Source organism: Nipponia nippon, unplaced genomic scaffold (genome assembly GCF_047370975.1).
Source record: "Nipponia nippon isolate SJK-2023a ecotype South Korea unplaced genomic scaffold, ASM4737097v1 scaffold_10, whole genome shotgun sequence".
NCBI classification, from domain to species: domain Eukaryota; kingdom Metazoa; phylum Chordata; class Aves; order Pelecaniformes; family Threskiornithidae; genus Nipponia; species Nipponia nippon.
The window spans coordinates 20,592,085-20,602,513 of record NW_028262291.1 but is presented as its reverse complement, the minus strand read 5'-3'; the positions used below and the strand labels follow the sequence as shown (position 1 = coordinate 20,602,513).

Genomic DNA, 10,429 nt, shown 5'->3' with positions numbered 1-10,429 from the left:
CCGCCGCCGCCGCCAACTTCTCCCTCTGCCCCGGCCCGGCCCACGCCGCGCGCCACGGCCCCCGCCCCGCCCACCCAGCCGCGCCCGCCAATAGCGACGCCGCCCGCCCGGCCGCCGGCCCCGCCCCCGCGCCGGAGCTCCCAATGGCAGCTCGGTCGCCGCCCGCCGGCAGCGGCGGCGGGGCGGGGCGGGGCGGGGCGGGCGGCGCGCCCCCCCCCGCCCCCCCCGGCAGTGACAGCGGCGGGCGCGGCGCGTTCGCTTCTGCACGTCGCTGCTGCGGGGAGGAACCATCTGTACCTGTTGAACCGCCGCCCGCCTCCCGCTCACCCCGCCCCGCCGACCCCCTCCCCGCCCTCGCCGCTTCGCCTCGCGCCGGCGGCCGCCAGCGGCACCCCCCTACTCCGCTGCCGCCCGCGGGGAGCCCTTTCCCCCCCCCGGAGCCCCGTTGCCCCCCCCGCCTTCCCCTCCGTCCCCTTCCCGCCCCCGCCGCAGCCCGGCCCATGGTACGGTCCGCCGGGGCCGTGCCATCAGGGCAGTGTCGGGGCGCACGTAGGCGGTACGCTGGGGCGGGGGCGGTGGGGGGGGGCAGCCTTTGGCCGCGCGCGGGGCCGTTGGCGGCGCGCTCCGGCCAACCGTCACGGCGCGCGCCGCGGGCGGGAACGGCGGGCTGCCGCCCGTCACATCGTTGTATTAAATTTTACGTGGTTATATTAATTTTTAAAATATTTTTTCCCGTTGTTCCCTGCCGGGGTGGGCGTGTGGAAAACCCGCGTGCCCCTTGCGTTGCCGGGGGTGGGGACGGTTCCCGGCAGCCAGGGGCGCTGCAGGGGGCCCCTCAGCCGGGAAGGGCCCACCGCGCCCCGGGGCGGTGGCGGTGGCCTCGAGGGGCGAGGGCCCAGGCGCCCCGGGAGTCTCTAGAGTCCCTTCCCCCAAAAAGGGCGGCCAGTTGAAGGCCGCCTGGACGTTCCCAGTGTAACAGCGCACACCTTCGTATTGGGAGAGCTCGCTCTCGCCCATCAACCCGCAAGCTGGCAACCAAGCCAACAGCTGAAACGCTGAACATTTTAGGGGGCCTCAACGAGGATTAGCTAAGCGCCACAGGTGGTGCTTCATGGATGGGCGTAGCGCTGTCCCGCGGGGGTGAAGAGCCTTGTTTGGAGACAGGGAGAGTCAGGCAGCGAGCCGGCAAGCTGGCTCCTGTCTGCCCGAAGCCACACGCCTTCCTCAAACAGACCAGAAACCAGAGCGCGTCTGGGGGAGCGGGCACGTTTGGTGGGACCCCCGCTTCATCCATACTGCTGATGTGCAGGAAAAAACGCTTTGGGTGCGAACTGACCAAGCAGCGGCCAGGCACCACATCCCTGCTCCACCAATCGTGCACGGTGCCTAGAAATGGCACAAGCTCGGCATCCCTTGTGAAAACTTGCTCGGCATCAGCTGTCGCAGCTCCGACGGCTGTTTTGCAATCTGGTGCTCTTCCCGCAAGGTGTGCTGAATGATTTGGAAGCAAAGCCCAGCGCAGGCTCCCTGATAGCTGGTGGCGATTCCGCACCAAAAGGATTTCCCTACGCGTTTTGCTGGAGCGCTGACCAGTCACCCGTGGCTCTGCCCTCCCGCTGCTGGTGGGGAGGAGGACGGGGGACAGCCCTTCTTCTGCGTGACAGCCCGCACAATGACCGCCTCTGTTGCCGCTTTGCGTGCATGCTGTGTGTGGGGTTTTTGTTTTGACCCAGCAGCTGTAGGGAGAAAGTCACGTATTCTACGTCTTCCCCAGTGCCGGGCTCACACCCAGATTGCAGCAAAATCGGCCGCAGAGCACGCCGGCCCCCGGGCCCTCTGGGCTGAGATGACACGCAAAGCAGGGCACGGCTGTGGAAAATTGGTGTTTGGGCTTAAAGATCCGTATTTTGTGCAGAGTGACACGGCCGGGTACTGCCCCGACACCTCCCCGCCGGCGCTGCCGCTTCTGCCGGGCCGCTCCGCGGGGCAGGCGAGCCCTCGGCAGCCGCGCTCCGCCGGGGCCCCCGCCTCCTCTCCCAGGCGCGGCCTTACATCTCAGCTGCTGCTAACAAGTAAATAACTAACGAAGCCCTCCTTCCCCCGCCTGGCAGCGGCAGGGAAGGAGCGCGCTGGAAGCGGCGCTGGCCCGGCCGGCTGCCCGCGCCGCCAAGCCCTGCCCGCCTCGGAGCTGCCGGGTACAGCGTCCGCCTGCGGCCCGAGCGAAGGCCGCAACGGGCGGGCGCCCGCTCCGGGGGTGCCGCCTGCCGCGGCTTTCGAGGCGGGGCGCGGCCCCGGGCGCAGGGGGCGGCCTGGGCCCGGGGGCTCCGCAGCAACGCTGGCCGGTGCTGCTGCCCGCAGCCCTGCGCCCGCTCCAGCTCCGACCGAGCTGGCGGCTCGGCTCTTCATCTCCGGGTGAAATTTCCCGCTGACGAGGCCGGTGCCGCCCGGGGAGAGCCCCCGCGTGTCCCGGCCCTGCAGCGCTTCCCCTTGGGCCCCGCTGGCCTTCAGCCCCCCCGGCCGTGCGGCGACCGGGAGCCGCCAAAAGGGGGAACGCGCCCCCGTCCTACCCCCGGGCACCGGCAAACGCCGTGCCAATTAACGTGCAATCAAAAAGCTGCCCCCGGACAGCGCAGATCGCGCCTCTTCCAACACGAGGCGCTCTCTGTTTCGTGGCCGCGGGCTTACGGAGAGCTTCACCCCCGCCCCCCCCGCTGCGCCCCTCTCCCGAAGCCCCGGGCGGGCCGGCAGCAGCGAGGCTGGCGCGGGCTTTGCTCCGCTCAGCGCTTCCAGGAAAAGGGCCTGGCTTCCTCCCCCCGGCCCCCGGCCGACAGCGACCCGAGTCTCTGCGGGGACGCGCGCCCCAGCGCCCGGTCACGTCCGCCGGCGAGCCCAGACGGGGCCGCGCCCCCTCCCCGGCCGGCAGCCCGGCCTGGGCGGGACAGCGCGGCCGACGGCGCTGCGAGGGAACGGCCCGTCCCCGCTACGTGCCTGCCATCGCCCCGAGGAACGGGAGCGCCTGGCCGGGCTCCGCCACGCGTAGTCAGCGGGAACGAGGCCAGCCGCGGTCCGCGTCGCCTGGCGGCGGCGATCAGGCCCGACCCCTGCCCCCCAGGCGTCACCGCGCCCTCTCCGAGAGCAGCGTGCGCCGGGCCCGGCCGCGCTGCCCCGGCGGCGGGAAAGCTCCGCCCGCCCGCCCTGCGGCGGCACAGCCCGCGCCCCGAACCCGCCGCCGCCCGGGGTGAGGGGGCCCGAGCGCCGTGAGGGGGTGACCCGTCCCGGGGCGGAGGCAGCCCCCCCGCAGGCCTCGCAGCCTCGGTGGCCTCTGCGCCCCCCCCCCCCCCCCCCGGCGCTCGGGGACACCGACCGAAGGGACAGCGACGCCCCCCGGGGATGGCGGCGGGACGCCCCTGCCGGCCCTGCTCCCGTGGGGCAGCCGGGAGCGGCCGGGGCGGGGGCCGGCGCCGCCACCGCAGGGCCCCGGCCCGGTGCCGCCCCTCGGAGCGGGGCGGCCCCGCCCTCGCGCGGCCCCGCGGCGGTGCGGCCCGGCGCACCCCCCGCCAATGGCTCAGTCCCGCGGCCGTCTCCCCTCTCCCCTGAATGGTTCATCCCGCCCCCGCGCTCCTTCCCACCCCCCTGCCGCGCGCGCGCGGAGTGGTCCGGTCACGCGGCCGCTGGCGCCGGCACCACCGTGACCCGGAAGTGCTCCCGCAACACTTCCGGGGCGAGGAGGCTTCCGGCTGTGCAGCCCGTTACGCCGGCCCGGCCCGGGTATGTGAGCGCCGGGGCCCGCTCCTCGCGTGAGTGCTCGGGGCGGCTGCCGGGGCCCGCTTGGGCGGCGGGGGCGGCGGCCGGGCCGGGGCGGCGGCGGCGGCGGGCCGCGGGCCGGAGTTGCGCGGAGTGGCCGTCCCCCGCCGCGGCGGGCTGCCAGCTCCGGAGGGAAACTGCCCCGCCGCGCTCGGGTTTGTTGGTGTTTATCTAATCGCGTTCCTGTGAGCGCACTTATTGATTGATTGATTCTTGGAGCAGCGGCTGGCGGCAGCTGCCTGGCGGCCGTCGGGAGATGCGGCTGAGCGGCGCCGCTGCGGGGGGCCGCCCCCGGCGCGGCCGCCTCCCGCGGTGCGTTCCGGGCTGCCGGCAGCCGGGTTTCCCGTGGAAGCGGTCCCGCGGGTTGTACAGGGGCCGAGCAGGCGGCGGCGGCGTCTCGCTGCGCGGGGAGGACCTGCGCGGCGGCGGCCCCGGACGGGAAGGCGACCCGGGCGGGGGAGCCGGCGGCTTCCTTTGCTGCTGCAAAGATTCACTGAATAAACCGAAATGTCTCTGGCATGTCACCCCCTCCCCGCGCCCCCGCTCCCCGCGCCCCTTCCCGTTGTTTGTGGTGCACGCGTGAGCGCGTTTGACCAAGTTAGAAGCTACTTCAGCCTTCTGCGGGGAAGTCAGTGGGGCCTCTCGGCTAACAAGTGGAAGTGAGGTTTTCATGCAAGCGTTTGTTTAATACACGTTAGCTTATTGCAAAAGGGTGTTTAGGCTTAAAAGCTTTGCCTTGAGGGACCTGCGCTTACTGACAGGTTTTTAAGCTGTGTAACTGGTTCCCCCTTCGTTGGGTGCCCAGTAACGGTGGGGTGGGTGTGCTTTTTGTAGTTTTAGTTACTATTTTTTCTGCTGGTTGTTGTTGTGTGGATGCATTGCTGATGTGTTGCAGAGGTGTTCGCTGTGTTATTTCCTTTCTTGAAGGTCACTAGGTCTTGGTACCTTTTGTTATGGCTGTGCACCAAAAAAAAAAAAAAAGTGCGGGAGGGTGTGGGGTTTTTTTGGTTTTTCTTCTTTTTTTTTTTTCCCAGCCATGCCCATAAACAGCAGGGGAAGCTGTAATTAAAGATGGGAATGGTGTGAAAGACTGATGCTGAAAGGGAACTCACCAGTAAGGGTGACTCTTTCTAAGAAAAGAAGCCTGTTAAGAAAGAGGAGGATGTGCAGTGTTGGAGAGTGTTTGATTGACAGCTGGAAATGGAGCCCGTGGCTTCAGGGAATTGCAGGCTGGGAATTGCATAGAGCTTGGCTGCTGCTTGGAATACAGAGGTACAAAACGCCCAGCTGCTCCTCTGGGTAGGATGCCACCCTTCAAAAGTGCTTTTGCAAAGCCCATGTGCGTTGCTTTCTTTGCATTACAAACTCCCTGAAGAGTGCAGTGTCAGCTTCTAGGGAAGCTTTGGTGGACAGTTTTGGTCCTGGAATTTAGGGTGGCTAAGTTTAGGGCAGGGCCAGGGTGGGGGAAAGATAAGCGCTTCCTTACCTACCCCGGGATTAATTTTCTGTGCCTTATCTGTTGGGTTCTTAGGCGCTTCCATTATTTAAATCGTTGCATGGGCAGTTCTGGTAGTGGCATTTAAAAGTTAATCTTTTCATAACTTAAACAGGGGGGAGTTGGATCTAAATTTAGATTTAGAGGGCTTTTTTAAAGCTCCCTGTGCAGGCTAGATTGGCACTGCGAGGCCCTATGCTGTAGGAGTCTCTTGTTAATCTGAATACTTTCCCTGCCTAGTTCTTCTTACTTTTGCCTTTGGAATATGGTGGTGGCAGATATTAGTCACAGCATATCCAGATGTTTTCCAACTGGGTACAACCATGATTTTTACAACTCCTATTTTCTTTTCTTTCAATGTAGCATATGAAATTGGAAACAAAGCCAAATGCTTTCTGATGTGTCACATTGGTTTTCCAGAGGGAACTGAATCATTTGGTCAAGTTGGGGAAAAAAAAAAACACAAAACAAAACAAAACAAAAAAAAAACAGACCAACAAATAAAGCAGATGTGCCAACGAGAACTGAAAGCTCATGCGTTTGAATATTTAGTAGACTTAAATTTAGTTATAAGTGCTCTTTGGAACATGACTGCTCAATAATAGCCCATGAAATTAGATCAGCATTCAAAACCACCCTGTGAGAAAATCCAGCTGACTTGTTTTCTCTGCTTGTGTATTTGCCGAACGTTACCCAAGCAGATTAACATAAATGCCTTGTCTAGTAGCTCTTCTGTTTCTAAAAACTAGAAACTGCTAAAAGAAGTTGGTGATGGAGGAAATGGGTTGGTGCTGGAAAGGAAGGTGCATACGGCTGGAAGAGCTGCTCGCTGTTGTAGGTGGCTCTGTCGGCTTCGTGTCAGAATGAGATGGAGCTTGAGTGTGTTTTGCAGACCATGGCTCCTTTGATGGTTAGAAACCTGCACTTGCCTTCTGGCTGGAGCATACTCAAAGTACATTAAAATACTGATTTGTGGTAATGCATAAGGATCTTAGTTTAAAAAAGTAAATGTTTACTGAAGTGCTTGTTTGATAAACACTTGTTCTGGAGGAAACAATCTTCTCTGTTCTTAAAGGCAACAGAAAACCCTGTTACTAATATGGCTCGAAGAAAGTATTTGTAATTGCCATTTGAATGTACAATTAAAATGACTTAAGGCAGCTCGACGTAAAAATGTAACCTGTCTTAATAGCAAAGCCCGGGCTTACGATTTATACTGCAGCAGAGCCCATGCTGCGGTAGGCACGCAGCACTCGGCGCAAACCCGACTTGGTCCTAGTGGGTGCTGGTGCACATAAAGTGATCAAACACCTGCCACACACTCATCGTTTTTGCGGTTTAATGTTTTATTAAAATAAAGTTTCTTCTAAATGAGAGTAAGGTTCTTCTGACTGTGAATTTGAAAACAGGGGGATGTTAAGGAGGAGTACGGTGTCTGCCTTTAGCAGACCTAGTGTGCAACGTGTAATTCAAATACTGGATATGTTGTGCGCAGACTGCAAATGTGCAAATGACACACCTGCCCAGGGAATTGAAATGGGCTTTGCTGTAAGCAGCGATGCCTTGCGTTAGTGGTATTGAGTCCAAAAACAAGGGATCTCTGGCCAGGTTACCCCGCATCTGCGATCACAAGCTACCTGCTGGGGACACATCCTAAATTACTCTGAATAGAGTCTTCGAAGTGGGATGCAGAGAGAGCATCAGCAGATGTGAGAGCCCCTGCTGCTGGAGGGCTGTGTGCAGAGTACTGCACACCACGGGATTTTCCAGGTGAGCAAGCAGACGGTGGTTGGGTACACCGGTGAGGGCAGGTCCTTTACACCCCAAAACTGAAAGCAGCTGTAGTTGCCTCAGTCGAATGGCCTTCAGGGATAAGCGGTTGCTTTTTAGCAGTTTGGGCTTTTATGTTAACAGAAGTGCATAGTTAAGTCTTGCCTCAAAGCAATGACTACAATCATCTTCTTAACCAAACTTCTTGGTTTACATAATAATAATAAAAATGCTTCCTATCCATTTTGTATCTGCTGGTTCCAGCTCGGGGGGATTAGAAAAATTCTGATGTGGTAGGTGCTGGAACAAAAGCTGGACTTTTGCACAGGTGGGTGAGCTCTCTGAAGTGTATCATGAATGTGCTTGTGTTTCACAGTGGTAATTTGTTTGAAATGTCTCCCATAAGAAAAAAAACTTGGAAATGCTGCTTATTGTTCTTAAAAGATAGGAGAATAAGCTCTCGTATTAGGTGTATAGTCAACTTTGGTTTCCTTCTTTTTTCCTTAAGAGCAGCTGACCAGTTTGGAGAAGATTGTTTGTAAAGTACAGTTTGTGGTGTACACAAAGTCTCAAATTCACTTCATCTCTCTTGGTTTCTCCTTGTCTATTCCCAGCTCTCCACAAAGCAGACTTTTTTTACTGACAAGAATTGAAGACTTGATTGTTTGCTGCAATACCAGATTTTCCTTAACTCTGAGTTTTGCCTCCGAGCAAAGTACAAGCTTGCATTTGCAGCATAAATATGTCAGTTTAGATTGTCAAGTCACAAGTGCTGATTTGTTTACCTCTGTGCTTAAAGGATATCTTTCTGTGGGGTAGCAGGGCGAAAATAACATGGGTAGTTGTTTTATTCCACAGCAGTGAAGAAATGCATGCTGTTTGAAAATGTAGTTAAGTTGGTCAGAACTGTGGTTTGTGGGAATCACTTTTAAAAATAAAAAGACCCTTTCCTCACTGTGCTTATTGCTTTGCTTTAAGGAGAACTACGGAGCAGGGGAATGAAGGTCTTTGTGGTAGCAAAGTGGGGGCTTATCCATGGTTTTATCGCCGTGGTGGCTTTGGTTGGCCTCCATCATCCTCAGTGGCTTGGGAGTGCTGTAGCTGGCTGGACGTGGCAGTGACGGGTCAGCAGGAACCCGCTCTATTCCCACAACCTGCCGATGGAGAAGCGATACAGGCAGAGGATCTGTGTAAAATCGAAATACGCTATGTAAATTCCTGCTACCTATATAACAAATATGCCTGCCGCTGCCCTGCTACGGGAGTGGTGCTGCCAGTCGCTGCCCGTATGCATCCTGGCTGTAACGTCACCAGGAATTTTGTGTTGCTGTAGCTAACAGCTTTTGGGAGGATATTATATAATTGAGTTTCAGTTTGAATAATTCATATGTACGCACTGCTGAAACTTGAAAAATTCCTAGTGTTTCTTCCTATTCAGTTACATCACGGAGTGACTGGCTTTTGATGAGTCTGCGTGTTTTCAGCCAACAGAAATTGTTTTTAAACACACTCCTGTTAACAGCCACAAATTTAGCTAAAAGTTTAAACATTTAGGCGAGATTCTTACTGAAGATTTTAGGAGAAATCTTTTCCAAGAACTTGGTTGTGTTGAAGCTTGATCTTTTTTCTTTTCAGCTTCCCCCCCCCCCCCGCCCCCCCGAGCACTGAAGACTCCATTTGCCGTTTAGTCTGGTTTAGGGAAGCCTACATTTTTAAGGCTTTTAAGTGCAGAGCTGTGCTACGTGGCTCAAAAAGGGAGTGTGCAAGTAAAGATACGCATCAAGAATACTTGAATAAAACATGCTGTTTTGTTCCAAAAATTCTCTTAATATGCAAGATACGTAATGCGGAGCAGGGAGAGGGGGAGAAGAGCACCTGATTGAAACTTCTTTGCCGCACTTGTAGAAGAATCTAATTTTTTTTTTATTGAGATACGATATCCAGCTTTATAAGTGTCAGTTAATTATATTTTCCCATGACTTGCTTATAGAAGCTTGCAGGGATCTGTCTTTCTTAATGCTTTGTAGCGTTATATATTAAAAGCTCTGGTTTTGATTGTCATTATGAATTTGGATCATGAGACATCTTTCAGCATCTGTCAGTTTTATTACCAGTCTGTACTAATGCCAGCAATTAATGTGATTGCATTAATATGCACCAAATCAAGTCTCCTCCTTTCTGTGGAGGAGGAGAGGTCCTGGCTCTGTGAGGTCCTGGCTGTGAGGTCTGAGACTTCTCTATTTCATGACAGAGCTGTGAAAAGGCCTTTCTTTAAAAAGACCTAAATCACATAATCTTTCTTGTTTCTTTTCAACTGAGCAAGATAGAGTATTTTGAATTAAAACACATATTGTCATCCTGTTAGGCCTTGTTCAAAGCGCCTCTGGTCCCTTTCAGTTTTGCATTTTGTTGCTAGCCCACAGGATGGTTTTGGTGTTTGCGGGTTTTCTATTCCTGTTTTCAGTGGGGAGCTCTGGTTATACCTTTTTCTGTCATCCAGGAGCCCAAGATAAAGCTGAGTCTTTCACCTAACTGTGTTTCACAACCAGCTGGTTTCGTCTAGCTCAGCAGGGATGTGAAACTTCACATAACGATAACTGCCTCCCTGTAGCCACCTCTGACTTGAAACTTGGAAAACCAATTGATGGTGTGAGGAGCCTTTGCTGTAGAGCGATGTTCCTTCTACCGTTCACGTCTCTGCAGATGCGTTGGATGCTCTTTGCCGGGCTGATGCCTGCTCTGCTTGCATAGGTGATGCACTGCCTCGCTGAAGTCTGCCTTCTTGCAGGGAGCGGATTCCCAATGTCCTGCCATGGATGATGACAGCCAGGATGAACTGATAAACAAGAATGCTGCACTAGGCAAGGGCAAAAGACAGAGTCTCGCACTCCTCAGTGAAACAGGTAAATACAGCCTCTCTGCATGGGCACATTTATAGTTCGAGATTGGAGAACCTATTGGTTTACCTCCAAAGCGAAGTAAAGATATATTTGTGACCATTTCTTTCTTTTTCCCTGAGAATTTTTTTTGTTTGCTTCCTAAATTCTGCATCTCAAACTGCTGGCATGCTTCCCTTGAGTTTCTCAGAACAGGCAGCTTTGATACCACTGAGGATATCTGGGTTTTCACTTCACATATAACATCCTGAGCAGGAGTTCTGGTGTGTCCTTCACTGTTCTGCCTGTCTGTCTGCATCAAATAGGTCTTTCCTCTCTTCTCCTTTCTTTTTAAGAAAGCAATGGTGGGAATAGCTGTGATTCAGAAGATGATACCGGCAGTGAGGAGGAAGAAGATGACACTGAGGAAGAGGGAGGTGAGGAAGACAAGGAAGAAAGTGAAGATGAAGAATTAGAAGGTAGG

At 55.9% G+C, this 10,429-nt stretch overlaps 1 protein-coding gene across 4 annotated transcripts in view; it reads left to right on the top strand.

The window, feature by feature from the left end:
* The first annotated feature begins 3,650 nt into the window (after positions 1-3,650).
* PHRF1 (PHD and ring finger domains 1) overlaps positions 3,651-10,429 on the top strand; it is a 36,517-nt gene continuing 29,738 nt past the window's right edge. For 2 of the 4 annotated variants that reach the window (XM_087745861.1, XM_087745858.1), the window contains exons 1-3: positions 3,651-3,768; positions 9,858-9,972; positions 10,302-10,424. In XM_087745861.1, the coding sequence (XP_087601987.1) occupies positions 9,882-9,972; positions 10,302-10,424 (214 nt within the window). In that variant the 5' untranslated portion in view covers positions 3,651-3,768; positions 9,858-9,881. Of the gene's footprint in view, positions 3,798-3,898; positions 7,070-9,857; positions 9,973-10,301; positions 10,425-10,429 lie in introns of those variants that run through there. The other 2 variants (XM_087745859.1, XM_087745860.1) reach the window with 2 other exon arrangements.